Raw genomic sequence first — 19,010 nt, 5'->3', positions numbered from 1 at the left:
GACTGATCCATGGATCGTGGCACGGAGCAACGAAAGCCGCGGATCGAGCGAGCATCCAGAGGATCCCCACCACGTCTGTTCGTGGCTCACCCCCTTCTGCCTTTCGATTCCCCGCTCATTTCCAACCGCCACGAACGCTTCCCTTTTTCTCCTGGCCCTTAAACCCTCTTTTTCTCTTCGGCCAGCGAACGATTTCTCTCTCGAGCACGCCTACCGAGCGAGACGTTCGCCGCAATAAATGCAAACCGGGAACCGATCCTCTCGTACTTTCCGCTTCTGCCATCGTGCTTTACGGCCATGCTTACGGCAAGCTTCCACTCGAGTTTCCGACTTTAAAAACTCGCGTTTATCATCGCGATGGAGATCGTCCGACCGCTAGATCGTCTTGCAGATGGAAAAAAATTGAGTAAAAGAAAGAAAAAGCACGTGTTATTTTTCGCTGGATCAACGGCTGATATAATTTCGCTTAGGATAGAAACGAGGAACACGAAGGAAAGCAAACGATCGGTTCCATACGGCTCTGTTATATTATACATACCATTGGATGTTTTAATTGGTCGTGGGATGTTTAAAAAGAATGTTTAAAAAATGTTGATCGTTATATTATATTTTTAGCCGTTAGTCTGTTGTAAGGTTTCGTAGATAAGTCACTTATTTTTAAGAAAGTTATATCTACGAAACTTTCGGATATTGAATTGTCTTAGCCACTAACTGATATCAAAATCAAAAAGTCGATAAATATGGACTCGTGACATTTTCTTTTATCAGTTTCGCGTCGCTGTTCGATATGCTTCGACGATGAATTTCGTTTGTCGAATGAAATATGCAAAAAATAAAAAAAAAAAAGCGAACGTGACGGAAACGTCCGTATAAAATGTTAAAGATGAAGATTGAACTGAAAATTTAAAATGTAACTGCAACCACAAATATTTGGCAGGATATTCGAAATTTTGGTATTTAATTAACGAAATTATGGGAAATACAAACCTTCGAGATGTATTATCTTTGTATTAAGGTACTTTTGCATATGTTATAGTTGCAATAATCAATCCTCTTACATATTTGATTTTACATTAGATTTCCTTCGATAATCATGCTTATAAATAAATGGCAAATATTTTTGTAACGACGCGTATCTTTCTCTCTCCTTCGATTATTTAAGACTGTAATTAATGTTATTAATCGTTGTTTCGTTAGAAAATGTAAATTACTCGTCCCAACTTATAAAATGATACAAGATAATACAATGAAATAAGAAAAGGGATGGATGTACGCGTAAGAAGCAACCAAAATGCATTAAAAATTTAAAAGAGCATAGTGATAGAAACAAAAAATGATGCCTAATATTAACAGAATCGAAAATTTATCGAATAACGATGATTCACAAAATCAAATACAGCGGGACAGAAAAATGCGCGAAAATCGCAAAAGATCGAACGATAAATACCGAAGCATAAAAAGCAAACAATTATGCAAAATCAAATTAGCTAAATACATTGTTAATGATCTAAAAAATTACGGGCCGGGTAATTTGATTCACGTAAACGCGCTAAGTACTATGACAGGGAAATCTATTCGAATATGGAGATCGAAAGATAGCTTATATCAAACGGTAGATGATCCAACGAATCAAAAATTGAGCAAGGATTTCATCGACATAGAATATCACAAACAGTCAAATTTGATAGGACATTGGACGCTATTAAATAATATAGATCCTATTAATGTCGAGCTGGATTTAAACGCGTGTCTATTTGCAGTAATAGCTGCTCAAAGTGGAGAAAGCACTGACGATTTAAGAAATAATACTATTGATTTTTTAACAAATAATTCCAAACATTTAATCGATCAAATCGATAAATTTTTATCTTCGAATAATAATGCAAAACAGCTAATGATCGGCGGTGCTCGATATATCGGTACATCACCCAGAGCAGCGGGTATCATTCTTGATAAGTCGCAAAATGTTTTGTGTCACGATTGTAGAGCACTTGGTCATCCAAGAGGGCACGCATCCGATAGATTTGCTACAGGCCCAGAGGATAGCGTCGAGAACTATTCTCGAACAACGCGTTCAAGGAAATCTGGTTTTTTGAGTAGAACGGATCAAGACAATGTGGCCCATCTCGTCTTAAGTCATGCAAAAGCGAGGCAAGCAATGGAGGAATTAAATACTGGCGCGACATCCATAGCGGTAGAGTTATCGCGTAGAGATTTACAAATAAATCATTTTATTCTACCTCGAATGAAGGAATTCTATAATGGTACAGCGAATTCCGAGGAATTAAACATTAATTGTGTTATAATAGTACTGAGACATCATATAGGAAAATACAGAGATCCCAATGCAGACGTTTTTGTACATACATTTTATCCAAAAAAAGATTGTTGATACTTGCTACAATGTAGAACAAGTTTAAAATATACTAGATAGATATACCATAAAGAAATATTGAAAAATTTCTTATTATTAAATATAATATAATTATAGTATTTATAGAGTATACAAAAATTATAAATTAATTTGTTTCATGGACACACCATGTCCACACTAATGTTCTCAAACTATTTCTCGCTATCTGAACTTCATCGTCATCTTCTAAACAATCTATTTTCGTTACGTATTCACAACCGAAACGTAACATATCGTCACATTCCCCTGTATTATCTAATATTTTTGTCGAAAATTCAAGAATTTCTAATATCTGTTCTTTAGTAACAATTATTTTCATATGCTTCGAGAGTAGTAATTTTTGCAAAATGTTGATATATAACGTAAAAATCTCAATCCTGATATCTTTAGTTAAATGTGATTTCAAACATAATGCAATACTTAAAATCATTAATTTGTAGTGAACAATGTCCCCTTTCATATTCAATACGGTATTTAGAAGTTTGTCCACCATTTTCACTACGAGCTCAAAATGTTGTATTTCGCGTTTAGGCAAACTCCTTGCAACTTCTAATAACCAGGGAAGTATTCCATAACATTCTATAAAAAGTATAGAGGCTTTCGTTATTTTTAATGTAGCATCAATGATTTCTAATATAAGTTTCTGAAATAAAAATACATTAGATCAGTTTAAAAAAAGAAATTAGTGATTTAATGTTTTTAAATCATACCTTCGTATTTGAGTCTGAAAGATTAGAAATATAAAAGTCTAGGAGCATTTTAAACAAAACACATTTAAAGGCTATGTCCAATTCAGCCTCTGTTTTCATACTATCACGAATATTCTCCAAAATCCAACATCTGTGTGCTTTATATTCCACATCAGAACTGTGTAAAAGCTGTAACAACTCGGGTATTGTGTTTATATCTAATGCTGGTTTAGCTACCAGAAATATTTGTAAGACTGAATAAAGAGGGTGCAATGGTTGTGTTGCGATCAAAGACGTTCTTGCTAAAAACGTGGAAACTAAACAGTTTACACGTATATTATTCAGTTCTAATTGCTGTGATATAATACCGTAACGCAATGCATCTATTAATCGCATCCACAATAACTTTGTCTTGGAGCTATAAATGGGAAAAAATTTATATATATATTACACCATCACATATAACAATATATATAATTAAATTATTATTTTTTATAAAATATACCTAGAAGCTTCCAAATGAGTATAATATCTTGTAATAATAGTATAAGCTATCATTCGAACGTCAGAATGATTGCTGCTACATGCAGCAAGTGTTAATGCTAGTGCACCACTTTGAGCAACTTTATGACATGATACAACATTATTTTCTGATAATAAGAAATATAATAACGGTAAATAAAATGCTGGATCGTATATATTATTTGCTCCATATAATTCACTATCCTATAAAGTATAAAATTAAAAAAAACAAATGCTTTAAATTAAAGTTCAATAAAGTTCAATTCATTTTTTTATATTTGATGAAAATCAATGAAAACCACCTTCAGAGATCTGTCCACAGGGTATTCTTTTATAGTATTGTTTACTATATCTTCTTCAAATAAGTTAAGGACTTGCGTAACAGATGGTTGCCTCCACAAACTCGTGTGTATTTCACCTTTCACGCTATAATATGTTGTGGCCACATTACCCCACACATATGGCCGATATTCATAAATATTAACATTATTATTTTCATAATACTGCAAAATCTGAAATAAATATATACATTAATATTTTTCTAAAAACTAGTATAAATTTTGCTCGTATTAATTTTATTTATTCTTACGAATAAAATATATTGATCGGCTTCGTTTAAAGTAGCATTGTATGCCGCTAAATAAACAGGTATGTGTGTTGATTCCATAACTTCTTTATTTTTTTGCATAAGAATCCATAATAACTCTACTAAATCTCCTAAAAAATAAAATAATTAAATACATTGCAGCTATTATAATTACACGCTATTATTATTATATACATACTTTTAGTTTCTGATGAGCCTAGCATAATATTAATAAATTCAGAATGAGAAGTTGCCATTTCAAACAAAGTTTTAACATATTCATTGTTACTACCATTTTTATATGCAATATCACATAAAATGCTTAAAGTTCTTAATATTGGTACTTCTTTCTTATCACTTTTTAATCCTTTAAGACCAAATTTTAAAGAAAATCGTGTAAATTGTAACCACGAATGATTGGTACTTAAGGCCTCAAATTCAAAAACTTTCCCTTTTTCTCTTAAATGTTTAACAGCATCGCATAATATTTCACAAAGGATATGAAGTTTTTTTACATTCTTAGACTCTTTTTTTAAAGTTACAGTAACGATGTAAAGAAAAATTTGTATCAAATTCATGATAAGCTTTTCACTCTCTGTTTCTAAGGTAGCAGATCTATTGTACATACTTTGAAGAATTTTTATGTAATGTATAGATACCATATCCAATTTATCACCAGTTTGTAAAATCATATTACATATATCATTACATATTTTAAGATTAAATGTAGTTTTAATTAAATAAGAAATTGCAATAACATTTTCTTCTATCCAAGGTTTTACATCTTTAGGATCACATAGATAACATATAATTTCAGTTTCATAATGTTTCCTTAAATCTTGCAGAAAGTCCTGATTCCAATTAAAATTTAAATTGCTTGCAACTATTGGCAATATAATGTTACCCTTTTCCATATTTTTCGACTTTTTCATACATTCCATAAAAATAGGTATAAATCTTATATTTTTTCTAATTAAAAATGAAATTAAATTTACGGTGGTATCCGTAATTTTTGTTGATAATAATGATGTAAAAATATCTGCAATTACACGAATATAATAAAACGTAATAATGTGGTTATGAAATAACGCATTAACGTAAAATTTTGTGAAGACAACTTACCTGCATCAATGCCACCAATATTGAATGAAAAATTTGAAAGATATCCATGTAAAGCTGTTTCCCATATTTCAAAATTGGTAATTGAATTCAATTTTAAGAAAAGTAAGTGTAAACACAAATCTCTAACAAATTCTGTATCAAGCTCAAAAAATATATTTCGCTCAGATTTTATCTCATTAGCATTAATAATTTCTAAAAGTTTAGAAATTAAATGCCCGTGTACTGATAAACTTTTCTTATCATTTAAAATAAACATAGTATCCTCTAATTTCACTAGCTTCTTTAATAAATATACAACATCTTTTGGTGTTGGTTGCAATACCTCTAACAAGGTGATAATCATATCAGGATTATTTATCTTTTCATCTTTTTGTCTTTTGTCTATCATTTTACATAGTTGCATAAGTAACTTATTTTTGAAATGAATAAATAAATTTCTAGTATTACATTTTTTATGCAAACTGTTTAACACACTACAAACGTCAGTAACTGTAAGAGTCATCATACTTCTTACAATATTTTTATTCTTTTGATAAATTGGAGAAAAATAATGTAGAATAATAGGATGAGTAAAGATCGATTTTGCACATTCTTCCAAAAAAATAACGCTGTCTACACTATCCTTCGCAATATATAACAACGATATTAATAAACATCTATAATTGTCATATTGCGCTTTTGTTAAAACACTCTTTTTGGTATGTTGTACTAAATAGAATGTAGTCATTTTAAACAAATGTGCAACTTCATATGTAGACAAGGAATGATGAATTGTTATACTTTCCTCATTGTACTGAAAAGTAATTATATTGCTACCATTAAATATTTGATCCATCTGTAATTTAGTATCAGACAAAAACACTAAATTTAATTTACATAATAAAGTCATTGTGGGAATTATATTTTTAATATAAACGAATTGATTGCCTTCTAGCCAACTCAATAAATACTCCTTTACTGGTAACATTGGCATATCTTTAGTTAAATATATTAAACATTGAGGTATTACTTGATAATGCAACGTATGTATTAAAACGTAAGACAAATAAGATAAAATCGAAGGATGTGAATCTTCCTTTGTTTTATGTAACATGCAACATAAGAGAGGTGATATTGAGGTCAAATGTTGCATATGTAAAATATTATTTTCCAAATTTTTATGAATAGCAGATTTTTCTGTCAGTTCTGCAAAGTGCAAAAAAAAGATAACATCACATATTATATCAATACGTTTAAGAATAAAATTAAAGTTTACCGTCAAATATGTCCTGTAATTTGCCAATATGTATTACTTCATGATTAATAATTTCTTCAGCTTCAATTATTTCATTTACATATTTTTCTATATCTTCAGCAGTTTTTTTTACAATACGAACAAACCATTTTATTACTTTCTTTCTATCATCTAAATTTATGAAACCATTAATCCAAATATCCAAGTGATCACTACATCCCTCAAACATTCCAGTAGCATTTAATAAAGTTCTTATTGTTGCTTTTGTACATAATGTAACTGAAGATGTTTCTTTATTTAAAGCAGATATTAGAAACGATAGTGCATCGCTAAATATTTTCTGAAAAGAAACGTTTATTTATCAATATAAAAAATACAAAATATTTGTTATTAATTATTTAACACGAATTATAATATTTTACACACCTTATCCGGTGAAAACTCATAAGACTGCACTGTAACAAGAAATTGAATAGCTTTTACTTTTATAACATTAAATTCAACAACACTAATATCTTCCAATTTGTTCAATGTATTTAAAAATGTATCAGATGACATATCACATAATGTATCTAACAATTTCGGACACACTTCAATATACATATGCAATAAATGTAGAACAGCTGTTAAGTGTTCATATTTCTTTGGTTCTACAATGTATTCCATGTCATTACTGTTATCTTCAATTTGATTTGATGTGAAAGCACTGCTCCACACATTCAATATCATATTTAAATTTGGTACATTCTAAAAAGAAAGTTATTATTTTGTTGCATTTTATAATTTACTCGGGAACTAATTTTTAAATCTTTAATTTGTGCTTTACCAAAATATACGTTTACCTTCATCATATATTCTGTTACACAATCCTTAAAAGTGCAGTAATCATTATCTTCCTTATAAACTGCTTTTGATATTGATAAACACTTCTGTGTCTGATGAAACATAGATGTAAGTGTAAGTACTGCCTCATGCCGTATTATTACATTAGAATGTGATAAGGATGGCATAATTGCTTGTTTCAAAATTACTCCTGGTAAGGTTAAAGATGCTACTGCACTTGCTAATTGTAATACATTTAATTCTAATGAACATGTCTTTACACAGATACTCATATCCACTGACTGTATTATCTGCAATAAGATTGATTAATACGAACATTTAAGAAACATTTAATATGGTTAATATGAACATTCATTAATGTCAATATTTAAAATAAGGAATAAACTAAACTGTTTACCTCTCTTACAAATTTTATTGCTGTAATCCACTTCAATGAAACCCTTGGTTCAATATATGGTTCCAGAAGAGTAAGTTGTGATTTAATTAAATCAGGACACGCTGTCAGTATCTTAACTACTAGATCTAATGGTTTTTCATGTTCCCAAGGTCGGTCTAAGCTCTGAAGTACTGTATTTATCACATGATTATGTTTTATATGTGAAGTACCAAGCATATAATCATGGAAAACAATACCATACCGATGCGACGTTAACAATAAAATTAAAAAATCATGTATAATTCCTGTAACTACCTAAATCAAAATATATTTTTTGTAATTACTAGTATATATACATACAATATATTATTAACTTGTTATTTAGTTGTTTAATAATACCTCTTTTTCTTCAAAATGTTGCGAATGTGGAATAGAACTCTGATTTTTTAGTTTTGGGCAATTATTTGGACCTTTCCAATTATAAAGACACACAAGATTTTGAATAATTGATGTTGAAAATAATTGTAACTTCATTGTTTTACTAATTTTTGGATTTTGAAGAATATAAGTTCTAAGAGTAGTTAAAACCAAAGCAACAATGTCTTTGGAATCATATATTAAATCAGGAAATATACTATAAAACAAATCACGTTTATCTAGAAGAGTTCTAATAATTGATACATTTCCTTCTACTAAGAAAGCCAGGATAAAATGAATAAAACAGCTCCTTGTATTTTGATTATCTGTAGGTTTTGTATGTTGCACAAGAGATTTAACAACTCCCATTGGTAAAGACAAGTGGGTAAGTAATTCACGTGGAATATTTCCACCTAATGAGACTATTGCAGCAAATAATTGTAAAACTACTTTTTGTTGTTTTGTATTACTTTGTATAGACAACATCGAGTGAATTATTGATAAATGCGAATTAATCAAATGGCGACATGCACTTTCTGCACTAGATTGATATTGTGGATACTGTGCTGATATTCTAAATACAAAAGAAATTAATAATTAAATTGAGAAACTACAGTTTAACAAGAAACATTTAAACTTATAGAATACTTACTTTATTAATAATATCCTTAATGCAGAAAATACAGTGACAGCATTACTAATTCCTTTCTTTTCTGCAGCTAAAAATTTTAATATTTCCAAAATATTGCCACCTGCATTTAAATATTCTGCAGCCAAATCCCTTTCTTTGTTTTCATTGCAAATTTTTACAAATTTTTTTAACATATCTAAACCATTTGTAGAGCTGAAACTTCTCCTAAAATAATTTCCATCCAAATATTCTATTTGTCTATCTATATCTCTTTCATCTTCCTTATTTTCTTCACTTCTGTTGTTAGTTTCTACATTTGTAAGAAAATATATTTGTACAATTATATATAATGTAGAAAAACATATATAAAATCATTAATTATATTTAAATATTCGATCTATATATCACCCTGAAATTCTTGGAATGTTTCTTTATGTTTTGTTACATATTCTTCATGACTCGTATCATTTATAGATGAATCTATGATATTTCTCCTTGTTTGTTTTTTGCTTAGTTTAGTTTCATCACAAACCAGCTTCCTTTTCAACATATTTGTGTCATCGTATTTATCAACCATTTGCATATTATCATTAATATGTTCAACATCTACATAATTGTCTTCTGCAACTAATAATTTTTTCAAATTGTGAATGAAATTTATTAGATAAAAATTTTAATATTATAGAAATAAACATAATATAAAAATGTGGAAATATAGAAATACTATTACACGATAAAATTTCACAGAAAAACTTGGAAAATAACATTTCCTACCTCCTTTCTCCTTTTCTTTCATATCACTTCTGGTATTACAAGATTTCGTACTTTGTAAATCGGTATTCATTATTTTCAATACATCAAATTAAATACACACACACACACACACACACACACACACACACACACACACACACACACACACATATATATACATATATATAAGTACCTTGATTTTAAAAAATCACATTTTTTACATTTTTCATCGTCTGAAAAGTGATTCTTTCACTAAATAATTTACATAACCTATACCAGAAAGCAACCACGTGCGTACGTATATATACATTAACCATTCGTCCCCCTCCACTTGTTATTAGTATCATTGCTACGCCATAACCTGTTATGACCTGTTATTGTATATAACAAATCACTATTTTATCTCACACACGACTGTATCTTTTTAAATCAATCATTACATCATGTGTTGTAAATGATTTTAAATTATGAAAATATTATTTTAAATTAAAGTATCAATCAAACAAATGCAAAAATTATAAGAGTTTTAATTATAAGAATTATTATATATAAATTTTTATAGAAGTTCACAACTTATCATATCAAATTACTCATTTCGTATTAAATATAATATATATTATGCAACTTGGATATTTTTAATCATACTATTGCTTTTACACGTATGGATATTTTCTTGTACCATGCATATATTAAACTGCAATTTCAAATATACAAGTACACATATGTATATTCTTATGAAAAAATGGATACATATGTACAGATACTTTAGTAATAACATTTTTTATGTAATTATATACAACAATATTACAGCCTTTATAGTATTAATCAGAGTTATAAAATTTAACAAACCTATTTATACTTAAAATACTTTAAATTACAATCGATGTAATAAATATCATGGAATGTTTGTTATATCATATTAGAGTTGGTTACTTGAAAACTTCTTTTAATAGAAACATGAGGATATTGTTGACGCCATTCCTGCACTATAAAATCATTAATACCTTCACAGAAACTAAGATCAATCATTTCTAATTTTGGACAAAACAATAAAATTCCATAACATATATCAGGAGTAAGAGAACGAGCTCCTAATAGGTCTAGTTGTTGCAGTCGTTGACATAATAAAAGTGGCTCCAAGTCGCGATCTGTTAATCCTCTAAGTGCTGCTAAAAATACTTTTTCTAAATAACGACAGGAAAACAATAATGCTCGTAGAGAGTCACCAGGAGCGCCCATTCCACCGCTATGAAGAAAATGATAAAATGAATGATAAATACATTGAAGTTCGTTAATTATATAAATGATACAATATTTTTCCGAGAACATACCACCATCCAAAATCCACTTCTCGAAGTTTAGTACAGTGAGACAAAGCTCTAACTCCATATGGAGTTAAAGTTTGTGCTTTCCAAAAGTCTACACTTTCCAAATATGGACAAGAATTTCCTAATTCAACAGCAACTTCATCTATATTTAAACGATCATGCATTCCTGCCAAATTTAAATGCCGCATTTGAGTATTCTTCTTTAAAATAGAACATAATGTAGAAGTCTCGATAGTTGTTCTGTAAAGCTCCAAACGTTCAAGGAACTTCAAGTTTTCAAGTTTCGAAAATCCTTCGTTTGTTACTGCCATACAGTTACATAAACATAGTTCTAAAAATAATATATTACATTTTCAACAGACAACTTTTAAATGTTTAATAAAAAATATTTCAATAATATTTACCTTTCAAATTCTTACATACTTTTGAAATTTCAAAGATAATAGCATCATTTACAAATTGACAACAGTTTAATCTTAAATGAGTCAGAACACTGCCAGATATGTGAAGAAAATTTATAAAATCTTGATATTTAATCATATTATAATTTCCGCACCATGAAAGATCTAATTGTTGTAAATAATGACACCTAGGGGCTAAACTATTTAATGCAGATGTGTCTAAACAATGCCAATAAGGTTTTAAATTAAGACTTGTATATAACAAAGCATCTCTTGCAATATTGTTAAAGTGTTTATTTACTCTGCATAAACAGCATAATGACCTTAAATCTAAATTCTTCAAAATTTTTAGTACCGTCTCATCCTGTAAAAATGCATTGTTAGTAATAGATATAATAAGATATAACAAATCACGATGTCATATTTTACTGGAAGTGCTGAGAAAGTGCCACATGGTTGATTTTCAAAATCAGTTGAAGCTACTGAAAATCTTTCTTGAAGAGAATTATCTTGTTCATTTAAGGTATTTGGTATTGAATGATGAATATCTCTAATAAGTTTTGGAAAATCTTCTTGTAAAAATTGTTGTAAACTTTTGAATGCTTCTTCTATAGGAGGAACAGACTGATAATGTTGTCCTATTTTAGATACTAATTTGCCCTTGGATATATTATCTATTCCTTTGCTGTAATAATGTGCAGGCAATATTCATTGATTTATTAGAGCACTAAAATATCAACAGTTTTATATCAACATACCTTTTAAAAAGCTTACAGTGATCAGAAAGTGTCTTTTTAAGAACTATTAAATCCTGATTTGCTTTTAAATAATCTGGTGTTAAATTATAAATATCATCATCACTTTGTTTAAGGTAACCCAATTCTTTAGAAAGGTCATTCAGATTTTGATTATGCAAATTATTAGGTACAATTAATTCTGATGTACCAATAAGTAATACAGCATCTAACTCTGTATAGTAGTCTAATAAACTATGGTTAAATTCCAGTCTTATCATTTTTGTTTTAAAATTACATAGCTGCAAGTATGGAGAAAATATTCTTGGCTTGTGTGGCACGACTTGAGGAAATCCATTCCATAATTGATACCATTTGCCCTCAGAGTTTTGTGCCCAAATTCCAATTACACTTCCAGGATTGTAAGTTTCATATATTGATACTCTAATTGGATATACCTCTTGATAATATTCTAGATCTTGATAATATAAAAAATATTGTAATTTATTTCCATTTTTCATATATCATAAGCATTAATGGTATCAGTATAATATTCCAATAAGTTAAAAATATCTTTAAGAATAAAAACATAAAATATTACTACAAATAATTGAAATATTACAATATAAACATTAAATGCTAAAAAAGAATTTAATTTTTAAATTAACAGCTATATACCTATATAATCCTGACTTGTAACGTCTATGTTATTCTGTGGCATATAATCCATTAATCTTGAAGGTGCTTTGTCCCACCATCGTCCATATGTTCTCTAAAATTATAATCTATTAGATGTAGCATGAATAAAAAGGCATAAAACATTTTTGTTATTAATTTCATATAGCCGAAATAATACTTTACAAATCATTTTTTCATAGAATTTTAACTATAGAGTTCTAAGAATATAAAATTCATAGTTTCCAAAATTTTCAGGTAGAAAATACAATATTATTAAAGTCAGCACCATATACTCTTGGCCTGCTATTATATAATAAAATATCAAAGCATTGATTAGAATTAAAATATCATTAACATGTTGATAATGTACAAAACCAATCCAGATAGCTTATTCTAGTCCATGAAAAACTGTTTGATACTTTTACTTTCATGCATTGTTTACAATTGTTTATTTAACAGTTTTGTTTTTTTACAAAATTAACATACCATAACAAAAGCTTGTGGAAAATCTCCATAATCAGGAAATTTACTTGGATTCCCAGCAATATTATAGGCTGTATAGGAAATACTAATATTACTTCCATACTGGGAACTAAAATCACACACGTCTTTAACAAACTGTTCAACAAAAACAACAGTTTCTTCTTTTCCTCCAATTTTTTCTCCATTTATCGGAACTACTTCAACTTTTATCTCGTCATGAGATATCATGTCATTTACAATTAATCAGAAAGTTTTAACTTCAAAGTTCAATTAATATAGGTTAATCGCTTTAAGGTTTGTTATTGTTATAATTTATACATATTATCTGCATAACAAATCTTGTAGACATTAGAGGTTTTAATACATAATCACATACAAGAAAAGGTAATTTTTTATGTCTTTTACCCTCGTTTTAGCACAAAAAATGTATGATACATGTCTTACTTTTAATCTCCATTTTTTGAACACACTAACCATTCATGCGTCAGTAATGTCAGTATTACTCGCATTAAAAAGGCAGTAAAAAATTACTACATACGAATACCTTTTATAAATTAATCTCGTAACTATTGAATTAAAAAAATTTGTTCGTGAACACTGAAATCAAAAAGTGCAAAATAAAGATTAACTATCAATAAATTTTAGATTTAGGTCTTTATAAGAGCTTTATAAAAGTGATCATTATACATATTTAATTATATTTAACATAATGAACTGTATAAATAAATTATACTAAATAAATTACAGTCAATCGATTAAAAAGCTAGAAATATTAAAAATGCAAATGTATTATTCAAGAACATAATTATTTTTTATGAGTGCATTCTTATATAGGGTGGTTGGTAACTGGTGGTACAAGCGGAAAGGGGGTGATTCTACGCGAAAAAAGAAGTCGAAAATATAGAATAAAAATTTTTCGTTTGAGGCTTTGTTTTCGAGAACAAAGCTGGAGAACAAACTCCGCTTGACTTTTATTTATGGAACCATATTAAATCAATTGTCTATTCTAAAGAAATCGCAAGTTGTGAGCAATTGAAAGAAAGAATTATTGTAGCCTTTCATACTTTAAAACAATCGAATACGTTAGAAAGTGTTCATAGAAATTTAATTAGAAGAGTAGAAGTATGTGTTCGGCAGAATGGGCAATATTTTCAGCAATTTTTGTAATAATAAACTTTATGATTACTTCATATTATTTTATTATATATTCCTAATTTTCCGTTACGGCAAAAACAAACTTAAACTGTGATAATATCCATCGAGACAACGATCTACAGTGAGATCCGTTATAACGAGACGTGATAAAGTGCACGCGTACCGAGCGAAAATTCAAAGTCGATTTTTTCGAGAACAAAGCCTCAAACTAAAAATTTTTATTCTATATTTTCGACTTCTTTTTTCGCGTAGAATCACCCCCTTCCCGCTTTTACCACCAGTTACCAACCACCCTGTATATAAGATGCTTTTATAATATTACTTTCAATATAAAATAGATGACATTGAACTGTTTATCTCATAATTTTAATACCAGTAAATAATATTGGTTATTAATAATAAATTTCTTTTATTATATTATTAGTATTGAGGACGTATATATTATAAATAACATACATATAACTGTGTATACATGTATATCTGTATTATCTGTATACATATTGTATGTATGTATGTCATAGAGTAACATATCATTAATTATATATATATTTCCATATACATTATTCGTATTACATTTAAAAGTCCTGTTTTTGTAAAACAGAAGCATAAATTTCAATCATAAAATATTATTTGCTTCTGATATAAAACTAATACTAATGTGTTAAAGATCGACTAAAGAAATTATACTAAATATTAAAGTATAGGTTGAAATTGATAATTATATACAATAATTTATATTTACAACTTTATTTGATTTCAAATATGTAAGGAACATCATTTTTTATTTGTTAAGTTTGAAGTTTTACTTCTATAAAAGCATTCTAAATTTCTTGAATTTTTTAACAGCTTTTTTAGCTGTAAATCTGTCCTTGCTTTTTGTAATTTTCGTTTAGGTATATTTTGCATTGCCACATCCCAATTCTTTGTATATTTCAAATCTAACATGATAGAAAGAACATGATTGATAGGAAGATTTTTTCTAGATCCTGAACCCCATTCTAATTTTTCACTTAAAGGCAACTTCATCATTTTAATACCTTGTTCCTTAGCTTTTTGATATGAAATTGGTTTAGGCGACCTCTGAAAATATTATTAATTTTTCTAATAAATCTTTTTGTTCACATCAATTTTATCGATTAATGTTCAATTAATATTTATATTTCATTTGTAGCATAAACTATATAAAAATATAATATTAATTACCTTATCTACCATTGCACCAATTATATATATTAAATCAGCATCATAGTTTTTTAAAACTGTGTTAACATGAGGGGTAAGATATACTAATTTATTTTTATCAAATGTTTCTAAATAGCATTTTGATGTGATATTTAATGGAAATTCTGGATTGTACAAACATGGTATTATTGTATGTAACGTCTTCATAACATAATCATCCTTGTTAGCATTACAAAAATATACATTAAACGGACTATCGTGCATTCGATTTGTTGCGAATGAATATCCTAGTTGTTTTGCACAATTCGCTCTCTCTTGTGGTGACATATATTGTTCATATCCAAGGTCAAATACTATTATAGGTTCATGTAACATAGCACTTATTAATCTGCCATTATAAAAGTCATTCATTGTTTGTGTACGTATCCTATAAAAGAATGTATCTTTACTTAATCCATACATATTACTTCCAACAGGAATCTCTAGTTTTTCTTTCTTCCTTAATAGCTTTTTCTGCTTATCATTTTCTTGTTTCATTTCCAATTTCCAAAGAAATTCTATATATGATCTAAATAATTGCAATGAAAAACAAAAATTAGTATATGAATAAACCTTTTAACCATTGAGATCACTTTTATATTAAAATGGATATTAAGCATAACCTTCTTTCATTTTTTGTTGATGTTTGTAGTAAATGTAACCAATTACGTGCAGTTAATTCTTTAGGTACTTTCTCTGTCTCATATTTTGTGTACTGTATTTCTAAATTGTATTTATCATACATAGCTTTGTATTTCGGATCCTTTAGGAGAGAGTCTAATTCTTCTTCATACAATTTTTTATAATGTTCACTTACTTCTTGAGATGGATTTTGTACATAACTCCGTGTTATTAATATATGCGTATGTACAGGATACTTAGGTTGCAAGACCGTAAATTTATGAGTTGGTTGAATAAAAACGGTGGAATAAAATTTATTTACGATAGTAATAAATTTTGAAGAAAATCGATAACACATTTTTGACAATTTTATAATTGAATTACTATGTGTAAAACACGCAGTATGTACTGCGGTAGTGTACAACATATATGTTTTACTGTACGTATATAAACACATAGTTGTTTCACGTATCCAGCGATCGCAGCGATGTACAGCTAGCGGCCGATTTATAAAACATGTCTTATGATATTAACAGCCTATCACGACAGGAATTGCCAGGCCTAAGTATACGACCACAATCGTGATACGATCTGATAAGATCGTGCTAGGATATCAATTTAATATGAGTAGACAATATTAGTAATACCAGAGAGGAAGTAATATTTTATAATCGTAAACATAATGTAAAATTTTATAGTAATACACTATCTATATTTAATTCTTAATATAATAGTACGGTATGATATATTTTTATATTTGGTTTAATCAATATTTGAACTTATTACACTTCTTCGCTACTTTAAAATTTAAAAACCTCCGCCACCTAAATATTATAATGTATGTACTGAGGTTTCATTATGCCCTCTACAGTTTTATGTAATACATGCATCGTAATATTTGTTTAGCGATCATTTTTAAATTTTATAAATCTTGTATTTGATGTACATAAATAATCTTGTAAAAATACAAATTTAAATTTAAGATTCGAATGGAATATAATACTTAAAATTAGTTACCAAATTATCTCTTAATTGATATTATAATATTTATACACATTAACATTACAAATATTTATTTTTACATTACATGAATTAATTAAAAAAATATCATGTTGAAATATCGTGTATCTTCTAATTGTTTTCGAATTTATATAGTTATATGATCACCTTAACAACGCTTTTACCATCAGAGATAGTCATATTTCTAAATCTATGTACCTAGATACCAACTTACTGCGTTCTATATCAAAATCGTAATAATAGTTAATTTTGAAAGTACTTTTTACATGTAAAAATGGTCCTGTTAGGTGAAACGTTTCCAAATTTTGTAGCAGACACTCAAATGGGCTCAATTAACTTGCATGAATGGCTTGATGATTGGTGAGACAATATTTTCTTTAAGAAACATAACCTTTAATATTTTCTGTTACATTTTTTAATGTATATACATATTATTGTATATATGTATATACATATTATTAATGTATATACATATGTAAATGTTTATTATATATTTTTTATTATAAATTTATATAACTAGTCTTTATATTTATATTCGAGTATATTGTTTACTATTCATATAATTTCAAATCATTCAGTGATACAAAATCATGCATAAATATGACTTTCTTGACATGTAAGATTATATTAAAATTAGCAAAATTAATTTATGTTTTACACAGGTGGGGAATTTTGTTTTCTCATCCAAATGATTTTACACCAGTATGTACAACAGAGTTGGCTCGGGTATTAAAATTGATGCCCGAATTTGAAAAGCTAGGAGTTAAAGTTATTGCATTATCATGTAATTCGATAGATTCTCACCGGAAATGGATAGAAGTATGCTTTTATTATAGTTTTTTCATTGAAAATAAAAATAATTGTTAATAAAAAAAATGGTAACGAAATTATTACAAGTTTACAAAGCATAATTATTTTTTAGGATATAAAGGCCTATGCTGAAATGACCGATGAAGAATTCCCATATCCAATAATAGAAGATGAAACACGAAAACTTGCAACGTTATTGGGAATGTTAGATCCTGCAGAAGTTGATGATCGTGGCATACCGATGACTGCTAGAGCAGTATTTATTATTGATCCTGCTAAAAAAATGCGATTATCAATTTTATACCCTGCAACCACTGGAAGAAATTTCGAGTAACTTTATTCTTATATCTTTAATGGTTAAAATTTATTTTTATTAATATATTATTCATTAACATAATTTTCGAACACAGTGAAATTTTGAGAGTTATCGAATCGCTACAATTAACTGAGAAGCATAAAGTAGCAACTCCAGTTGATTGGAAGGTTTTTATCTATGATTTTATTTATTAATTAAAACATCACTACATCTATTAAAAAAATTATTAATTTTGTATAATGATCTTTAGGCAGGTGATCAAGTGATGATTCAGCCTACTGTTTCCGACGAAGAAGCAAAAACATTGTACAACAATATTAAAATCGTACCATTACCATCGGGCAAACCTTACGTGCGCGTTGTGTCGCAACCGCTGTAAAAAATAATACTTTACAAGATGAAAAACTATTATTTTACAATGTATTTTAAATTATCAAAATTTGTTTGTAAAAATTAAAATACACATATTTGATAATATATATATTAAATTCTGTTCAATATTATGTCATTCCTTGAAATACAGTTTATAAATAAGCGTATCTCTTTAGTGCCATAATGTCGGTATATGGCAGCTTACGATTCCAAAGAAAATCTAATAGAAACCAACAATTTTTATTTAAAATTTCTTATTAATAATTCACGATAAAAATAATTAGA

The 19,010-nt window shown here is 28.2% G+C and overlaps 5 protein-coding genes across 9 annotated transcripts; 2 read left to right on the top strand and 3 right to left on the bottom strand.

Moving 5' to 3' along the window:
- Window positions 1-1,336: 1,336 nt before the first annotated feature.
- LOC105666368 lies at window positions 1,337-2,392 on the top strand. Its single transcript, XM_012315257.3, has one exon. The coding sequence runs from the start codon at window positions 1,337-1,339 to the stop codon at window positions 2,390-2,392; it is 1,056 nt and encodes a 351-aa protein (XP_012170647.3).
- LOC100649348 (nucleolar pre-ribosomal-associated protein 1) lies at window positions 2,215-9,997 on the bottom strand. Of its 4 annotated transcripts, none has more exons than XM_048410818.1 (16): window positions 9,780-9,997; window positions 9,608-9,657; window positions 9,242-9,460; window positions 8,855-9,143; window positions 8,185-8,776; window positions 7,807-8,100; window positions 7,409-7,699; window positions 6,993-7,313; window positions 6,588-6,906; window positions 5,333-6,517; window positions 4,410-5,249; window positions 4,214-4,341; window positions 3,927-4,136; window positions 3,608-3,828; window positions 3,124-3,520; window positions 2,215-3,056 (listed from the first exon to the last, which is right to left on the bottom strand). In XM_048410818.1, the coding sequence occupies exons 2-16, from the start codon at window positions 9,627-9,629 to the stop codon at window positions 2,520-2,522; spliced, it is 5,865 nt and encodes a 1,954-aa protein (XP_048266775.1). In that variant the 5' UTR covers window positions 9,630-9,657; window positions 9,780-9,997; the 3' UTR covers window positions 2,215-2,519. The 4 variants fall into 4 exon arrangements, with proteins under 4 accessions (XP_048266775.1, XP_048266776.1, XP_048266778.1 ...); XM_048410819.1 differs by having other exon boundaries at window positions 9,608-9,636; XM_048410821.1 differs by lacking the exon at window positions 9,608-9,657.
- Window positions 9,998-10,295: 298 nt separating this feature from the next.
- On the bottom strand, window positions 10,296-13,805 carry LOC100644859 (F-box/LRR-repeat protein 4). Of its 2 annotated transcripts, XM_003399665.4 has the most exons (7): window positions 13,214-13,805; window positions 12,728-12,821; window positions 12,074-12,527; window positions 11,745-12,000; window positions 11,319-11,679; window positions 10,918-11,245; window positions 10,296-10,832 (listed from the first exon to the last, which is right to left on the bottom strand). In XM_003399665.4, exons 1-7 carry the CDS (start codon window positions 13,436-13,438, stop codon window positions 10,496-10,498), a joined length of 2,055 nt encoding a protein of 684 aa, XP_003399713.1. In that variant the 5' UTR covers window positions 13,439-13,805; the 3' UTR covers window positions 10,296-10,495. The 2 variants fall into 2 exon arrangements, with proteins under 2 accessions (XP_003399713.1, XP_012170252.1); XM_012314862.3 differs by lacking the exon at window positions 13,214-13,805 and having other exon boundaries at window positions 12,074-12,622.
- A 1,291-nt stretch (window positions 13,806-15,096) lies between these two features.
- Window positions 15,097-16,665, bottom strand: LOC100645095 (mitochondrial ribonuclease P protein 1 homolog). Its single transcript, XM_003399667.4, has 3 exons — window positions 16,210-16,665; window positions 15,569-16,115; window positions 15,097-15,445 (listed from the first exon to the last, which is right to left on the bottom strand). The coding sequence occupies exons 1-3, from the start codon at window positions 16,662-16,664 to the stop codon at window positions 15,140-15,142; spliced, it is 1,308 nt and encodes a 435-aa protein (XP_003399715.2). The 5' UTR covers window position 16,665; the 3' UTR covers window positions 15,097-15,139.
- Window positions 16,666-17,358: 693 nt separating this feature from the next.
- On the top strand, window positions 17,359-18,832 carry LOC100644975 (peroxiredoxin-6). The gene is made up of 5 exons (XM_003399666.4): window positions 17,359-17,587; window positions 17,890-18,046; window positions 18,150-18,367; window positions 18,448-18,520; window positions 18,604-18,832. The coding sequence occupies exons 1-5, from the start codon at window positions 17,502-17,504 to the stop codon at window positions 18,730-18,732; spliced, it is 663 nt and encodes a 220-aa protein (XP_003399714.1). The 5' UTR covers window positions 17,359-17,501; the 3' UTR covers window positions 18,733-18,832.
- The last annotated feature ends 178 nt before the right edge of the window (window positions 18,833-19,010 follow it).

The sequence above is a fragment of the Bombus terrestris genome, chromosome 12, assembly GCF_910591885.1.
Source record: "Bombus terrestris chromosome 12, iyBomTerr1.2, whole genome shotgun sequence".
NCBI classification, from domain to species: domain Eukaryota; kingdom Metazoa; phylum Arthropoda; class Insecta; order Hymenoptera; family Apidae; genus Bombus; species Bombus terrestris.
Note: the sequence above shows the minus strand (reverse complement) of the source record. Positions and strands in the feature narration are given on the sequence as shown.

What these genes read in the sequence shown, in the direction of transcription:
- LOC105666368 (XM_012315257.3), top strand. Translation starts at nt 1,337, where the DNA reads ATGCCTAATATTAACAGAATCGAAAATTTATCGAATAACGATGATTCA.
- LOC100645095 (XM_003399667.4), bottom strand. Translation starts at nt 16,664, where the DNA reads ATGTGTTTATATACGTACAGTAAAACATATATGTTGTACACTACCGCA. An exon ending in TCAACAAAAAATGAAAGAAG is followed by an intron (nt 16,116 to 16,209) that starts GTTATGCTTAAT and finishes GCAATTATTTAG; the next exon opens with ATCATATATAGAATTTCTTT. An exon ending in TTGGTGCAATGGTAGATAAG is followed by an intron (nt 15,446 to 15,568) that starts GTAATTAATATT and finishes TAATATTTTCAG; the next exon opens with AGGTCGCCTAAACCAATTTC.
- LOC100649348 (XM_020865910.2), bottom strand. Translation starts at nt 9,677, where the DNA reads ATGAATACCGATTTACAAAGTACGAAATCTTGTAATACCAGAAGTGAT. An exon ending in CAATAAAATTTGTAAGAGAG is followed by an intron (nt 7,700 to 7,806) that starts GTAAACAGTTTA and finishes ATCTTATTGCAG; the next exon opens with ATAATACAGTCAGTGGATAT. An exon ending in TATTGGTGGCATTGATGCAG is followed by an intron (nt 5,250 to 5,332) that starts GTAAGTTGTCTT and finishes GTGTAATTGCAG; the next exon opens with ATATTTTTACATCATTATTA.
- LOC100644859 (XM_003399665.4), bottom strand. Translation starts at nt 13,438, where the DNA reads ATGATATCTCATGACGAGATAAAAGTTGAAGTAGTTCCGATAAATGGA. An exon ending in CACTGTAAGCTTTTTAAAAG is followed by an intron (nt 12,001 to 12,073) that starts GTATGTTGATAT and finishes ACATTATTACAG; the next exon opens with CAAAGGAATAGATAATATAT. An exon ending in GCACTTTCTCAGCACTTCCA is followed by an intron (nt 11,680 to 11,744) that starts GTAAAATATGAC and finishes GCATTTTTACAG; the next exon opens with GATGAGACGGTACTAAAAAT.
- LOC100644975 (XM_003399666.4), top strand. Translation starts at nt 17,502, where the DNA reads ATGGTCCTGTTAGGTGAAACGTTTCCAAATTTTGTAGCAGACACTCAA. An exon ending in CTCACCGGAAATGGATAGAA is followed by an intron (nt 18,047 to 18,149) that starts GTATGCTTTTAT and finishes ATTATTTTTTAG; the next exon opens with GATATAAAGGCCTATGCTGA. An exon ending in CAACTCCAGTTGATTGGAAG is followed by an intron (nt 18,521 to 18,603) that starts GTTTTTATCTAT and finishes AATGATCTTTAG; the next exon opens with GCAGGTGATCAAGTGATGAT.